This window comes from Xiphophorus maculatus, chromosome 6 (assembly GCF_002775205.1).
Source record: "Xiphophorus maculatus strain JP 163 A chromosome 6, X_maculatus-5.0-male, whole genome shotgun sequence".
Classification (NCBI taxonomy): Eukaryota; Metazoa; Chordata; class Actinopteri; order Cyprinodontiformes; family Poeciliidae; genus Xiphophorus; species Xiphophorus maculatus.
In genome coordinates, this window is record NC_036448.1 from 23,027,136 (window position 1) to 23,044,960 (window position 17,825).

General features: G+C 35.5%; 1 protein-coding gene across 2 annotated transcripts in view; it reads right to left on the minus strand.

Annotated features, from left to right (window-relative positions):
* The window catches only part of piezo2 (piezo type mechanosensitive ion channel component 2), a 125,879-nt gene that overhangs the window by 54,621 nt on the left and 53,433 nt on the right, over nucleotides 1-17,825 (minus strand). For both annotated transcript variants that reach the window (XM_023335477.1, XM_023335478.1), the window contains exons 9-17: nucleotides 12,439-12,558; nucleotides 11,868-11,903; nucleotides 9,598-9,715; nucleotides 7,841-8,013; nucleotides 6,805-7,035; nucleotides 6,303-6,423; nucleotides 4,751-4,944; nucleotides 3,553-3,701; nucleotides 1,556-1,729 (exon numbers count right to left, since the gene is read on the minus strand). In XM_023335477.1, coding sequence (XP_023191245.1) covers nucleotides 1,556-1,729; nucleotides 3,553-3,701; nucleotides 4,751-4,944; nucleotides 6,303-6,423; nucleotides 6,805-7,035; nucleotides 7,841-8,013; nucleotides 9,598-9,715; nucleotides 11,868-11,903; nucleotides 12,439-12,558 — 1,316 coding nt within the window. The remainder of the gene's footprint in view (nucleotides 1-1,555; nucleotides 1,730-3,552; nucleotides 3,702-4,750; nucleotides 4,945-6,302; nucleotides 6,424-6,804; nucleotides 7,036-7,840; nucleotides 8,014-9,597; nucleotides 9,716-11,867; nucleotides 11,904-12,438; nucleotides 12,559-17,825) is intronic.

Consider the following 17,825-nt stretch of genomic DNA (forward strand, 5'->3'; position numbering starts at 1 on the left):
CAGTGTTTTCCATCTGAGTGACGGATCATTTTATCATTTTACCTTTGAATAAATAAATAGAACTGACAAAAATTAAGGAAAGTTTGTCTTCTTGGGCATATGTCTCCTCAATGGTCCAAATTATTAAAGAGCCATTATTATCAAACTGTAGGACAAATGCCCTTGATGCCCCTGGTGCTAGTGAAAGACATTTTGGTTATTAATTATCTGTGAGGTAAATACAAAAAATTTAGTTGCTATAAGGAACAACGGCCAAAAAGATGACAATATAAACTCAGAAAATTGAGGAAAATGGGGAAAATTGTTGTTGCTGTGGCGTTTTCCATTTACTTTACTTCTAAAGTTACCTATTATTTTTAATCATGTCTCAGTTACAAGTGGGAACACCAATGGGATTTGCTAACTTTATGCTAACTACTATTAGCATTGCAAGCTAACTTGTAATTTAACTGCATCCTTCATCTGTTGCTGCAGTTGGCCGCTCATACTGAACCGTTTCCTGCTGGAGGTTTCTTCTTGCTAAAAGGATGTTGTTCCTTTCCACTGTCACCATATACTTGCTCAGGATGAGAAATCAGCTGGGCGTCCTACGACTGATAACGTTTTGTCAATTGGCATCATTGCATGTTTGATCAAAAACAAGATATTTAGACAGTGACAAAGGGATTTGTAATCCAAATATTGTTCATTTTCTCAGTCCAGACCTGGAAAATGTTTTAATTAACTTGGAGCTGAAACAATTAATCAAAATAATTGTGATTAATTGATTATTAAAGTAATCATCAACTAATTTAGTGATCAATTAATCATTAACTGGAGTAATACAGACTCTAAAAAGGCCATTTACTGAAAGAACACAGTCAGAGCAGTAATTAAGCCAAAACTGAACAAAAAAACATAAAAATTTTGCATTTAAACTAAAAAAAACTTCTTTGTCTGTAAATATGTTCTACCCAGAACTCTGAATGTGCCGTTTTTAGCTTCACCTGGTTCAAATTCTCTAATAAAAAGAAAATAATAAAACATTGCTATCCATGTACTAATCCATTAGCAGACATTATTTTTTTAGTTGCAGATGCATCCTTTGCTACAAATGATCAAGCGTACACTAAAGGAACGCTGTTACTGCATTTTACGTAATAAAACTTTTATTTTTATTTTAAAAAAGGAATTTAATTATTTGCTTTTTACATCTTTTAATGTATGTCTAATTTTGTATAAAACGTGATTAAGTTGAAAAATAAAACATTCGCTGAATGTGGGAAAAAAATTTCCTGATTAATTATCAGAACCACACAAAAATATTTAATTAAATTTCACACTTTTAAGGATTACATAGCAAGCATCTTTTTAGTTAGAGCTTCAAAATCGCAAACATTTTTTATACATTTTTGTCAACAATAGCATACCATTGACAGTTCATCTTTAGGTCTATACGCAGGTCACCACAGAATCTTCCAGGACTTTATAACTTTATAAGCAATCCCTGTGAAGTTTTACAAAATAAATTTAAAATTATGCTGTTCCTTAAAAATAAATGTGAATCTAGCCTCACCTGTAGATGGTGCTTTCTTCTTTGGCTATCACGGCCTGCAGGTCGGTGAGCTGCAGGAAGGGTTCGTGGAAATAGTGCAGGTGGAGGATACACACCAGCAGGAAGGAAGTGGGAATAAAGATCCGGGTGAACAGCATGGAAACTGAAAACCGCTCCAAACCCAAGTCCTTCAACCTGCAACAGATTTAAAATAACAAAACAAAAAGAGAAGATCTGGAGTTACACATGAAGTAAAACTGTTTTTATTTTTAATTTTCTCATCGCTTAAATGCAAGGAGCTATGAAATTATGGCACCAAGTTACAACAGATCAAACATTTTTAGAATAAAACAAAAACATTGGAAAAACACATTTCCTGAGTTTAACAAAAAAATCCACAAATTTTAGAAGTTAAAGCAATGTTTCCAAATGTTTCCCATGTGTTTCACATGTTACTATTAAATTATATAAATGTGAACACTGAAACAGTGACAATCCTTCAATGAGCAGAAACTACTCTATAAAATTTCAACATATGAAATCCTACAAATGTTAATCATTTTCCCACATATTACAACATAATATACTTTTCACATGTGAAATCCATGCTGGATAAGATTTCATATGTGCAAGGTTTTCCTTTATGTGTTTTACATGTCACATTACTTGCGCATGTGAAACATGAGGAAAAACCGCTCCATAAGTCAAATGTTTTCCCACGTGCTTCACATGTTACTATTAGATGATAAAAATTTCCAAATGTGAAACATACTCTGAAAATACTGTTATATGCAAAACCGTACTCTACAAAATGTCAACATGTGAAACTCTACAAATGTGAACTGTTTCCCACATGTTACCACTAATATGTATTTTCCACATGTGAAGCTATAAATGATTTCACATGTGCAAGGTTTTCCTTGTAACTACATCACATTATTTCTACATGTGAAACATGAGGGGAAACTGCTCCATATCTCAAAAGTTATCTTACTTTTTTACAGTACTATTAGATAAAAAAAAATCCAAATGTGAAATATAAACTTCAAATCCTTTTATGTGCAAAAGCTTTTCTCATGTGTTTCACATTTGGTGGTACTGTATGCTATGTCAACATGTAAAAACAGTTCACATGTGAAATGCTACACATGTGAACGGTTTTATCACTTTAAAACATAATATAATTTCCACATGTGAACCCCAGATGGAAATGATTTCACATGTGCAAGGTTTTCTTTTATGTGTTGCCACTACTTCCACATATAATGTGAAATATGTGGGAAATTGTTCCCAGGTGCTTCACATGTTATAATTAGATTATAATTTTTTTAAATGTGAATCATAAACTTCATATCTATTTACGTGCAAAACTTTTCTTGTGTTTCACATTTTGGTACTGTATGTCATCTCAACATGTGAAAACAGTTCACATGTAAAATCCTACACATGTTAATTATTTTCCCACATTTCAATATAATATTTCACATGTTAGTATTAGACCACAACATTTTCAAATGTTATGATCAAATGTGAAACATACATTGAAAATCATTTTATGTCCAGAAGCTTTTCTTGTGTTTCACATTTTACTATTCTACATCATTTCAACAAGTGAAATGACATTGAACATACATAAAACATGTGAACCGTTTTACAACATATTTTTCACATGTGGGAAAATTTTTCAAATGAAATTCTTCCATGTTTTTCACAAAATATAATGTGAAACCTGCAGAACCTATACGAGACGTTTTTATGCATTCTTTTTTTAAAGAGACAGACGTGATCCTGTTGCAATGACAAATTAATCTAATGTTCCTACATGTGAAATCCATGTTTTTTTTCCACATCAACTTCTTCCTGAATAGTAGCAGTTCACATGTGGAAAACGTTGGTAAAGAATCCAGGGCGTTTCAGGTAAATCAATGGTTTGATGACGAAGCTGTTTGCTCAGATCCAGCTGGGAAGGAAACCTGAGATGAGTCGGCGTCCTGCGTCTCCGATCAGTCGTTACTCACTTGTCGTCCGTCACATTCAGCGCTGATTTCCAGAAGTTGTCGGATCCATCAAACTGGAAGGTGTAGACGATGGTGAGGACCAGCATGGTGTACATCACCACAGTCATCCAGAAGTACTTCAGGATCCTTCTCCACCACTCGTAGTGAACCTGGAGCAAACAGCAGCCATTGGATTGTCTGATATCACTGGGTTTTAAATTAAAATGTAGCACAAGATGTCAGGATTCAAAACTAAAAGAGATTAAATTTAATAGGACCTTCATATTCTATGGATGTTAAAGTTTATTTCATAGTGTTTCATAGAAACATACATCTGTTTGTCTTTTGAGGGATAAAACATTAAGTAAATGCCACTCAGTGTCACTAACAGACTCAATCTTTGCTTAAAGGTGACCTCTTATGCTTCCTTGAACAGGTCTATGGTCTTATGCACAAAATTATTCTTGCATGATGAGATTTTCTGCTTAGTTCTGCCTGTTCTGGGTCTTTTCACTTTAAATCCAAATAAGCTGCTGCTGGCCACGCCCACCAACTCAACGTTTACACCCACATGTGAAAATGGCTGCAAACAGATGCAAAATTACAGAACCATACATCTTTGAAAAGCAGAAGTAGAGCCTCCTGCACAACCAACCAAAACCCAGAAAGTGATTTCTGAGTAGTAAGTCAACAACAAAACAACTAGTCTTTTCCAGCAGCCATTGTGCAGCTGATTAAATGTGCTGGAGCTGCGCTGGGTTGCTAGGTAACGGGGCTGGGCTCGGCTGGGGTTGCTAGGTAACGGTATAAGCATGTACGGGAGGTTTTTGAAACAGCTCATTATCAAGACACTAAAAAACATGAACTTATTGTCTGGTTGGGTTTTTGAAGAACTTGAGTTGTGTTTAGAGTCAGTTGAGACCCAAAAGGAAGTGTTGAGACATGTAATACGCAAAAAGTGCATGAAAGGCCCCTTTAAGCACTGTAAATCTGACTTTAGATCTTTACAGGTTCTGTAAAAATCTGACAGAGATGTTTTATACCAGACAAACCTTAACCAAAATATTTTTACTTATTCATTTAAGGACATAAGTGTTATTATGTCTTTCAAAATAACACTTTAATTGTGCGTTTTTAAAAGTAGCTGTTATTGCTTATAATAAGGACTGATTTAACATGTTTTATAAGAGGAAATTTAGCAAGGCACTGGTGTGGGTACCTGATAGAGCGCCACAGAGGAGAGCAGCATCATCATGTAGATGATCTTGTACATGACGATGGTTCCTTCGAAGCTGACGATGAAAAACATCCCGCCACAGATGTAGATCCAGTATTTGACCAGAACGCTCATCACCAGGCCGCCCAGAACCTGCATGAGGTCCTGCTCTCCTCCCTCCTCTGGTTCCTCCTCCTCTATAAGAGCATAAACACCAGGAAGAGTTCTTTAAAAATATCTTGCATTTATCTGCAAGAAGCCACATATTTAAGACAAAACAGAAGTGGTGATTATTTTATTTCTTTTGTTTTCACTCATCATTCACAAATTTTGATAATTTTCACCAATCATTACAACCGTTCCACAAATCTGACCAATCACTGCAAGACAGGCTGAATTTTGACCAATCCTCGTAGCCCACTTCTAATTTCACTTCCTGTTTCACGACGTCTCTAGAAAGCCAAACCACGAGTGAAGCTAAACGACAACATTTTTTATGATGTGAAGCCCTTTGAACTGCCTTGTTGCTTAAATGTCTTATACAAATAAAATTTGATTTGATTTGATTTTGGACAGCAGCTAATTATTATTTTAGTAATCGATTATTCTGATGATTAATCTGAGAAGTAAATTGTCACACTCTGCAAGCTATTTATTTAACCTCTTAAACCTTTTTTTTTTTTTTTTACACAATTGTAGAAATACAAATAAGCAAATATAAAAAAATTTTTGCATTATTTGTAGATAAAATAATTGGATCTACTAATTAGTTTATTTGTTGCATTAATAAATAATTTTGCTATTAGTAAATAGCAAAACGTGCCTAATAAGAGATATTTTTTTTACAAAATTTAAACTCAGTGAAGCTTAAAATGCCGCTTGAGATCCGGGTATAACATATTTACAGACAAATACGTTTTTTCTTTTATTTTAAATGCAAAATGTTTATTTTTTTTGTACAGTTTTGACTTAATTACGTCTAAATTTGTTGTTCTTTCAGCAAATTAAGACGTAACAAATTAACAAATTAAGACTGTATAACAAATTGAGTCTGTATATTCCAGTTAATCGATTATTAATTAGTTGACAATTGTTTTGATAATCAATTAATCACAATTAATTCGATTAGTCGTTTGTCCTTTTTTTTGCTAGACTAGTTCAAGATGTTCTGTATGATTTGCTTATAATGTGTACACAGATCATGTTAACTTGGTTGAACAAAATGTATTCATTTTGCACTTTTACAACTTCCTTGGACATGATGTTATGTGTATTAAGGTGCTATTTAAAGAAGATAATAAAAATGTTGTATTCACTTAAATATTAAATACAAACTATGTTAAAATTCTGTCTATAATGGGAAGGATATGTGGAGTAATTTAAACTTTTTATAAAAGACTACGTTAAGGCAAAAATAAAGCTTGAAAAAATGTAACGTTTTTTTAAAAGTTGCTGCAAAATGTGTACTTTTAAGCTGCAACAATCAAACAAAAAATCACAACATCCTGGAAGAACTGACTAATATAAACAAAATTAGGATTAGCATAATTCTTACCCTTTTTCTTCTGTTCGTCCACAAAGACGTCTGAAAGACCTGCGCTGTCTTCTTTTAGCTTCTCCTGTCGCTCTGTTAGCGTTTGTCTCAGCAGCAACCAGAACGTCAACAGACACAACATCTAGACACAACAAAACGACGACATTCAGAGAAGAAGAGCCTACGAAGTGATGAATTAACTGCGGTTTACATGAGCCGACCCAGAGCCAGTTATTGTTGGCCAAAAGCCACGGAAAGCTGTTCAGTCCAAGCCATAAATCAGAACTGAGTGTGTAAACATCAAAGCAGATGTTCTGGTTGTCAGACGGCTTATAGTGAATTTCAGTAGTTATGAAATATTATTGCACTTTCTAGCACCTGAAGGATAAACACACGTGCAGAAAAGGCGCAAAGGGGAAAATCTTTAAATCGTTAGTGATATTCCAACACACTCTGAAGTTTACTACACTGCTCTGGCTTGTTTTACAATTTAATAAAAACAGAATAATTTCAGCTTCCAAACCTTGGATGAAAGCGAGTGGAACGGGTTCTTCTTCGAGACAAAGAATCCTGCGACCGGCGTCATGTTCTCAAAACTCCAGATGTACTGCAGGACGATCACCAGGTTGCCGTAGGCCACCATGAAGGGGGACGACAGCATGGCGTACCGCCGCCGGTCCCTCACCATCCACAGGACGCACGACCACATGAGGAAGACAAAGGTCAGCCAGCTCACATAGGTGATGCTCCACGCCTGCAGACGACCCGGTGTTCACATTTATTAGTAAAAAATAACAGCATTAACACAGAATATTCCACCTTACTTTATTGTTCTAAAATGTTATGCTCCCATTTTCATGTTTATCTTCCACTGTCTGACAACTAAACATGGCCATTATGACAGGATCCACTCTAATTAAGTTCATACTATGAGCTGTTTAAATGTCCAGTGTGAAAACAAAAACAGTATAAAAGTATAACACTAAGAAAATTTACCTAAAGCTTCCTTGAACAGATCAGGATAGATTTATGGTCTATACTAAACATGTTCATTAAATTTTTTGCACAAAATCATTCTTAGATCATGAGATTTCAGTCTGCTCCTTTCAGAATGAGCTGTTTATTTTAGGGTGTCTTGTCACTTTAAGTCCAAATTAGCTGCTGCTGGCCATGGAGCTCTGCTTGGTTGCTAAGTAACGGGCGGGGCTTCTGAGGTTGCTAGGTAACGGGCAGTGTCTGCTGATTTCATTCTGGAGGTTTTTTGAAATGTCTCATTTTCCAGACACCAAAAAACATTAAGTTATTAGCAGAAAACATCTAGTTGTTTTTTTTAAAGCACTTGAGACCAAAATAAATGTATAAAAATATGCAAAATGTGAATTTTGCTCAATAGGTTGCCTTTAAAAATAAGGCACTAAGGCTAGCTACTGAGCTGTCCATTTTAGTAGTAAACTATAGGATGAAATTTACCATGTTTCTCTTTATGGAAAAAATAGAAATCAAACAAATAGATCATGTTCCTATTAAATGTTACTCCACCTGGCATTTGCTTCACTCACCATCATAGCTATTAGAGCACAGATGTAGCTCTGTTTCATGATGAAATGGAAAACTTTCACCATCGCGCCGACTCCTTTTTTCTTAATGTCATTCTCTTCTTCTTCTTCTGATTCCTTCAGTGCTGAATCCTCAGGAGGCAAGCTCACTTCATACACAGACTCGTCTTTCTTCTCTGGTTGGATGATAAAAAAATCAAGTGAGCATGTACAAAGTGGGACTCTGTTATTGATTTTTTTTTTAAAGTCCTAATATCCAGTCTACATGATTGAAAATGTAGAAAAATTGGAAAGCATTTTGTTTTAATCTGTGTTTTTAAAATAAAAAAAACATTATTTTCCTCTGACTGTTGCATGCAGAGAGAAAAAAAATCACTTTTTAAAAATACTCATTCTGGTGTGGAGAGAGAATGAATCTTTATGAATAAAAATAAAAAGATAGACTAAAACAATCAATGCTAAAAGCGAATTAAGTTAAATTAAGAAAAGTTAAACTAATATAAACAAACAAAGGTTAACATAAACTAAAATAAGATAAACTAAAAGAGCCTAAAGTGAGGCTATGCTAGGTTACAGTATGAAAGACAAGATAAACTAAGCTAATAAAACCTAATATTAGCTTTTATTAGCTTGTATTATAGCCCTTTTGTCCTATATAAGGGAAGGTCAGACAAGGTAAGCTAACACACGACAAGCTAAGGTGAGATACCTCAGTGAATCTTAAATAATGTAAAGTGAAAGATTAGCTAAGGTAATCTACAAGTAGGTAAAATAAGATAAGATAAAATTAGCTAAATTAAGCTAGCATAAGATTAGAAAATGTAAGGCAAGATAAGAAAAGATCAAAACACTAGGAAAAGAGAAGATAAGCTACAGTACAATTAGCTAAGTTGAGCTAACATAGCAAGAGATTGAAAATAAAGAAGTGAGGAAAAGATAAGCTAAGCTAAAGATCGGCGAGCTAAGCTACGCTAAATAAAACTAAAATAAGCCCAGCGACACTAAACTGAAAATAAGATTAGCTGAACTAAGCTAAAATGACAAACAAAGTAAACAAACCAATTCTAAGCTAAGACAAACTAAGAAAAGCTAAAGAAAGGTAAGTCAAAGTAAGGAAAGGTCATTTTTAGTTTGGCACTTTTCTTCTTTTATGTTATGAGCTCATGAAAATTAAGAATCAGTTGAGTTATTTAAGATCAGCTTATTGATCTTGTTTCTACAATCCAATGCCTCACCTCAGCAGTAAATAAACTTTAAAAACTATAGGTATGGGGGCGTGTCGTGGTGGCGTAGCGGTTGGCGCGACCCGTATTTGGAGGCCTTCAGTCCTCGACACGGCCGTCGCGGGTTCGACTCCCGGACCCGACGACATTTGCCGCATGTCTTCCCCCCTCTCCTTCCCTGTTTCCTGTCAGCCTACTATCATATAAGGGGCACTAGAGCCCACAAAAGACCCCTGGAGGGGTAAAAAAAAAACCCAAAGCTATAGGTATTTGTTCTTCAGGTATTCTGGAGGCTTTTCAATTATTATTATTATTTTTTTGGGCCACTCGCATCTTGTTTTCACGCCAGCATCTGAGCAGTTTCTTCTCCACTTTTATCTTTTTATGTGGTGAGAAACAGATATTAAACATGAAAGCTGTTTAAATGTAAATAAATGAGAAGCAATTTAATCTAGAAACCTTTCTAACATTCAGTCCATGAGGAATAAATCTAAAATGTAATTAGTTTTCCAGCATTTCTACCGTTGCTTGGCTCACCTGTTCCATCACTGAGCTTGTCCAGTTTATACTGGGGGGTTGAGTACAAGTCCAGAGACGCCGGTCCATTTTCAGTGGTGACGAAGTCAAAAGACGTCCCGTTTGGGGTGGGAACAACCTGAGGATCGGAATCAGAAACTAAAATCAATCTAACTACAAAAACACAGACGCTAAGGGATTATGCTACTGTGAAACACTCAGCCTTGCAAAGGCAAAACAGAGCAACTGTGTGAGATAATTTTGAATTAATTAGACAGGCGCCTAATTACTCTGTTTTTCCATTAGTAGCAAATTTATTACAATTTCTGGTCATTTCAGTTAATAGTTTGTTACTATGCAATGTCTTTGCAGGGCAAAGGAAAGTTTTATTGCTGCTTTTCACACTGCATTTCAGATTCAAGTTCCTTATAATCTTGCTATGAAAAGGACTTCATCTAGGGAATATTTTTTCCTTTTCTTTGCTTTAAAAAATGAGGGAACTACAGCTGCAAATTTGCAACAGATGAATTTATACATGCTATGTTTTCCTGAAGTGTTGACACTGAAGGTGTATTTTGACAGTAGCCATGTCTCCATTATAAATGTGTGCAAAACACTTGTTGATAATCCAGTAATGTCAAAAAACCCCAATTTTGATGTTTTAATTAAACAGAAAACGTAATTAAAATCACACGTGAATATGGTTTTCGCACAGTAAGTAGTTACAAAACATGCAGCAGCATCGTCCTCCAACTACTTCTCATTACCTCTGATTGTAAGATCATAATTCACATTAAAATATTCAATTCAAGGCTTAAGAATTGGCTACAGATGAACCAGAATTGTACTCGTTTTTAAATATAGTAATTGTTTTGTTTCAGTATAAAAGTATATCGTTTCAGTATATTGTTTAATGTCTTTTTCATCATATTATTGTTTTTACTGTTGATCTTAACTTTTCATTTTAATCAACTGTTACAGGTCCTTCTAGGGACGAGTATTGTGAAGTAGCGATGGCTATATACAGTCTTATGAAAGCATTAGATTATTTTGATCCATGTTTTTGTATCTGTTCCTATAAAAAAATAAAATTACTGTCGTCTTCTTCGTTGTAGCTTGCACCAGTGACATCATTTGGTTATTGTGACTCATTTGATGTTAAAAAAAAGTGTGTCCTTTGCAGTCTTGGAAAATACACATATTTTGATACGGCCAGAGAAAATACCTCATCCTAGCACAAAAACTTTTTTTTTTTTTTTAATTGGCGTGTTTTTATTAAGCGAGTTTACTTTTGAAATGTCAAATTGCGCAGTTATCGACACGTTACATCCGGAAATTTTTGCGCATGCGCACAACATTGTAGGGCAAAAAGACGATTCTTTTACATGCCACCCATAACTGCACTGCTACGGTAAAACAATCAAAATGAAACCTGGAGATGTAGATATTATTAATTTAGTGCAGGAAAGGGAAACATAACACACAAAAAACATTGAAGAACAACTCAAAACCACTGTGTTCTTCTTTTCTCTCGCTACGCATGGACTCGTTGCCATAGCAACTCGCTGACAACAGCTAAACTAATGTTTCAGGATTCAACATTAAAAAACACGCAAACATTTCCCACCCACACAGACATTCAGTCCGTTACAATTTTATGGTTTTAGGCTTGATGTCCATTAAGTGATCGCTGTGGTAGATTAGCTGCCCTTTAAATGAGCTAATTAACACAGAAATGGTTGATTATCTAATTTCAACATTTCTCTACTGACGATCTGTCACAGTTGGTGTTTAGGTTGCCTTATTTATTCATTTTTTAACTGAACCAAAACACACCAAATTCCGCAGCACATCTATATGTTAAGGTTGTCAAAGTCAAGCTAGCATAACTGAATTACGTCCCTCTCCCTCGCTTTTATTTTTCTAAATTAAAACTTTAATTTCCTGACCTTGTTCACAACTAGTAGCAAAGCACTGCATCCCGTTTTCTTTTACATATATCGCACATTTAACATTTTGCACAATATGTTGCCAACTTGACAGCTAAAACCAGTGCTAGTCATCGTTAGCGAGCAGCTTTTGGGCGATGGAGGCGGGATCTTGCGTGTGTGACGTCATGCTGCAACGTGTCTGTATGGAAACACAGCCACTAAAAGTCTAATTATTATGTTTTTTGTAGCACTGTATATGAGGATGCAGTCTGAAAAGCAGAAAGTATTCATTCATTTTTTCTCAGAAGACCACAAAAGGAGTAGAGAATAGATTTAAAAACACATCCAGAGCAGCCGCACCTCAGTAGTACTGATTCCATCCTGGGTGGAGAGAAGCTAGGAGCAAAAACAGAGCATACAAGGCGAGGCGTGTTATCGATGAGCTGCTGAAGTCAAAGGACCTCCTTGTTCTTTACAGTCACTGATAAGCAGAAACAAAGCCGAGTGGAGCGACTTTGTAAATCCAGCCAGCGGCTCATCTGTGTGTTCTTACTAAAAGCTTCCAGACTGCTGCAGATGGCCGCCAGGGACAGACTACACACTTTGATTTAAGAACATTGTCAGAAAGTGTGTTTGGGAGAATAGGATCATTTATCACACTGAAACAGAACGAGTAATGAAGCTAGAAAATAAACAGCTGCAGGTTATCATATTACAGCTAGTTTTCTGCTCACCTAAAATATTATTGATTGTTTAGTTTTAGAATAAAAACGAGTTATTTGCCTTGTGAGCAGGTTCTTCAGCAGTTAAACTAGCTATTTGGATTCCCAGCACCTTTCACATTAGATAACAAACAGGATCATGTTTACTTAATCAAATGTCCGATAATCAATACAAGGCTGCTCATGCGTGCATTGCAACCCTGACGTACGTTCTTCTCATCCGTGCCCTGGCGAGACTCCCACCAGAGCTGCCTCTTCCTGTTGGCCGAGTTACTCAGTCTGTTTCCACTCTGCTTCTCTTCCTCGCACATATCTTCATCCTTATCGTCCTGAGAAAACACAGATAGCCAGTTTGGTGTTCGATGTGCTTCTTCAACACTGAAGCTGATGTTTTCTACTCTTATCAGCCAAAGCTGGGCGACTTTTTAAAAAGGAAATGCTGATGAGTTTTATCTCATACCACTTTATTTGAAGCGTTGTGCATAAGACTGATATTCCACTGTTAAGAACATAAACAATTCTTCATAAATGTTTATGTCATGAAGAGTAATTCGGTAAACAATGACACTTTTAATGCAAAGTTGGACTAAAAGAGCATTAAAAGTGCTATTATTCACTGAATTACACTTCCCCAGACCACTGGTGGCGCCCCTTAGTGGTCAGCGAGGTACTGCATGTAAACAAAGTGCGGCGCTACAGCTAGCTTACCAAAGGATTGTGCTTAGAAATAATGATGGAAAACCGGGTCACTAAAAAGAAATTCTGAACATCCCGGTGGAACGTTTCTCTGGGTGACTTGCAAAACTTTTGTTTTTAAGTATTATTAAGATACACAGCATGCCACAGGAATGCAGATCTAGATCTGAGGAGGCGGTGAACAGCGCTGCACCCCGGGCTGACTCACTGCATTTTAACACCTAAAATAAAATTATTTATATTGGACTACCTACTGGCTGAAAGAAAATGTTTGTTTTTGCCAAAAGCAACTCAAGTCTATTTTTCTTTTATTATGCTTCTAAATTACAAATAGCTCTAAAACATCACTAGTGCAAAACAATACTTGAAGTAAAGAACTTTTTGGATTTCCATGTATTTTCCATCATTGGAAAACTTAAAATCCTTCTTTTCAGAATCTGTAAATAACTCAAAATGTCCCGAGTACAAAACAGCGCCACCTTTCACCTTAAGAGGAACAACACCACTAATATTTCAATTTCAGGTTGTATATATTTGTTAAATTGGGCAAGTGGTCTTTGGCGTGAAAAAGTTGGAGAAACACTGATTTAAAACAACAGTGACAGAAAACAAGTAACCAGATTCTCCAATTCAGGAATGGAATACAAGAAAAAAGTAAAACCCAACTGAAAATGCTGCCATACGATCAACTGTTAAATTATTTCCACTCTGAAAATAAATTTTTTTTGGTTAAATGTGCAATATTTATTTTTTGTTTTTATTTGCAAATTTTATTGAAATTATTCTTCCAAACAAGCAAACATCCGAACTTTACGTCAAACAGGTCCAAACTTATTTGCCTTCTTCTGTTTACTTATTGTATTTCAGAGTTTTTGTTAGATTTCAATACCTGAGCTAAAAAATGACAGAAAAATTGCAATTAAAATACCACAGGTGGTGCAGGAGAAGCCTAAATTTACACTGACTTTCACTTGAGTTTCGAAAGTTAACAAACCACAAATTATGCATAATTATTTTTTTCTAAAGGCAAGTAAAACATTCTAAATTTACTAAACAAATCCTACATCTGGTTTTACATGGTTGGTTTTTAATGAGAGAAAAATATAAAAACCAACACTGTTTTTGTGTCCCAACTTATTTTATCACTTATGATACAGATTATTTTAATATTTATTTTTGCTCAACTTTTAGCAGCAGCAACATATTAATTTTCTGTTTGGTGATGCGTTTATAGCTCAGGACGATAAATAATGCAATAAGGGAATCATAAATCTTTGCATTTAAGAGGATCATATGTGGCATCATATTCCTGCCAAAAATCCTAAGGAGTCTATAAAACAAATACAAGATCTATTAACTGATGGAGCCCATAGTGGCCGTATTTCCATTTATTTGCAGGCCCCTGAAAGCAGCACAGCATGGCCATAAAAGAAGACGAATGTAACATGGATTAAAAGAGTATTATAAGAAGAGGAGGAGCTCAAACACAAAGGAAAGATTAAACTCGTAGGATCAGATTGTAACTATGGCAACACAATAATGTAACAGTAGAGATTATTCTTTGAATTTTTACAAAGTAAACTTGCTAATTCCTATGAATTTACATTTTTACCAAGTTAAAAAAGGAAAAAATCAAATCAAATTTGCTAATATTCAAACAAAAATTTCCTGGCAACAGCATTCAGATGGGTGGAGGAAGCGTGTTTTAGTGCTCGACGTGCTGCGTTTAAGGGCCCACAAAGAAATGGAAATGCTGCCTGTCTTGTGCTTCACACACTCCTCGTGATTTCTGGCAGGTATGTGACTCCATATTCATGGGTTAATGAAGCTAACATGATAGTCAGGAATCTCTAAGAGTTTAAAAATATACACATATTTGTTTGTTTTCTGTTTTGCTTCTTTGGTTGCTTAAATTTTTCACATATAACATCTCAAACTAAAAACTATTAAGACAAATCTCCCTTATTTTATCTTTTTTTTTTGTCAGAGATAAGATCCATCATAATCTGGCACCTCCACCATCGAACACACCTGTCAGTGTGTGATTTAGGCACCAATCATGTTTTATTATTAGCCTCTAACCTAAAGTGTAAGAGTAGGTAAAACCATACACACACACACGCGCACACACACACACACACATCACTTTGTGGACAGATCAATAATGCATACAGGCCTACAGGTTTGAAGGGAAATATTGATCCCTCTATAAAAACACTAATCTATAACTCCATTACAAGATGGAGGAGCGCAGCCTCGAGCTCAGAGGTGGAGGAAGACGGAGGCAGGTCTTCTTTAAGGTGATCACACAACATGAAGCTTCACGAGTTAGTGAGGTTGAGTGAATTTAGGAATCTAAAGTATTTATTGACTTGTGCAGCTGAGGTTATTTTGAAATGACTTCCTGATATAATACATTTGTTCAAAAATTTAAAGATGACCCATTATGTCATTAATTTGTTCCTTCTAAACAGATTTGGATACATTTATGGGCTCTGCAAAACATGCTCATGACATTTTTTGCACAAAGTCATTCTTAAATACTAATATTTAAGTTGCTCAGTTCTACCTATTAGCTGTTTTAGGGCTTTTTGTCACTTTAAATCCAATTAAGCTGCTGCTGGCCACGCCCCCCAACTCAACGCTTACTCTAGCACCTGAAAATGGCTACTAACAGACACGCAACTGTTCAACCGTCCATCTTAGAAATGCAGAAGAAACCACAAAGTGATTTTTGGATGGTAAGTCAACAACAAAGCATTTAACTTGAATAGCAACATAAAACCAGCTGACTAAACATGGTGGAATTCCGCTGGGTTGCTAGGTAACAGGGCTGGGGTTGCTAGGTAACAGGGCTGGGGTTGCTAGGTAACGGCTCAGGTCGTTGATTCTGACTTAACAATTGGGAGGTTTTAGAAACAGCTCATTTTCCAGACACTAAAAAACATTAACTTATTGTCTGGGAGGGTTTGACTGCTTTTAGAATCAGATGAGACCCAAAGGAAATATGAAAACATGCAAAATCTGAATTTTGCATAATACGTACCCTTTAAACTTTGTGAGAAAAACATATTTAAATACGATCAGGCCTGTAAACATAATACATTCTCTGCTTTTACAAACTGTTACTGTAACATCAACAATAAAAAATCCCTAATAGCACAATAAATTTTGACTATTTGCTAAATTTATGATTATAAACCTCCCATGTAACGGTTTAATGTTTGAATATGGAGCCATTTTGTGCCCCTGCTGGTCAAAATTTGACCAGCAACATGTCAGATAACGCATTATATGCTCACAGAGCAGACAAGTTCGGGCTGGTCGGTCATCCTGGATGTATCCTAAATGACAAGGACACCGTGCTGCTCATATAAATCAGTGTGGATATATTTCAGAACAAAATCTGGAACTTTTGTAGACAGAATCTGAACCAAAACAGCAGAAATGGGTCTAAAATAAAAGTATTATATTAAGTTGTGTAAAATGTTTTTTTAAGTGCTTCTAGCATCAAAGTAAATCAAAACAACATAAATGTAGTCTTTTCAGCTGTATGAAGAATCAATTTAGTTATTCTTTATTATATATTTTTACTAAACAAATGCATCAAACAAAAAAATTAAATAAAAAATTGAGATATTATAACAGTAACAACTTTGTCAACTGTAGAAATTGTTGTTACCATTTCAAACATACCATGATGTACTTTTTTGTATTTTATTTTTTATGTGTATTACTTTGATCAGACTTTGAATTCATTGACTAATTGTTAGTTAGTTCTAATAACCTGATGATGTGCCAAAATGGCCACTCTGCTGTCTTGTTTCACATATAAATAATAAAATTAGCTGATTATCATTAGCTTAGTTGTTTCCTGCTTCAAAATGATCGGCTGGGGAGTGGCAGTAAATGAGAATTATTATAGGACAGACTTTGGTCGATTGAAACCAGGAAATAGATGACAAGATGCCAGGAAAAGGACTGAAAAGCTGAACATTTTTATTTTGTGTTTATCTGTTCCACATTGACAGGCAAGTGTACAAATCTATACAGAAACCTTTAAGCTAAAGGGAAGAAAAACATCTAAACCATTTTTCCACACTTGACATTGAGGTATAATGTCAAATTTTAGACTAGTTTTGCATAAATTAGGTGCAGAGCGTCTGCTATCCTGCAGGGTTTAGATGCACTACCTCCTAAGAAGGGAATCAAATTCTTCAGAGGCCCATCCATTCATTAAATTAGACAAGTTATACGACATGGGAGGCGCCCATGGGCCAGACTGAAAACATTACAATTTGCCAAACCACAACGGGGCCTCCAGCTCCCAAACTTCAGATCCTATCACCAGGCTGCTCCACTGAAACCTCTGAGAACATGGACGACGGGATTCTCTCCGGTAAAATGTGGAAAAATGTTTACGTACCATTCTGCTGCACACTCTGCCACTCATTAAAACAATTGGAGGAAAGTTTTACTGAAGCCAAAAGCATCATTTGCCCTTTCAGAAATTGGATTTAGCAGGATTTCACGCTCTTCTGTGTTAATGGAGGTGAAAAAAATGCCTCGTTAAATTAACTTTGCAGCAGTTCAACTTCTAATTTATTCAGAACAGCTTCAAGAAGGCCTTTATGTCAGTAAAAGAGAGTTTTGCTATTTACAATGAAATGCTATGAAGCTACAGGCTGTAGTCCTGCAGCAATGCATTCTGGGTACAGATGACATTAAAGGTCTGCAAGACCTGGCTTTTACTTTGACAGTCCACTTCCACTTTGCATATTAGCTAAACATTTACCTAAAAACCTAAATATTTGGTTAGCAGGTTATCTAAATATTTAACTTGTTAACATGCAGAATATTTAGCTTATTAACTAAAAGTTTAGCAAGCAAATTAATATTT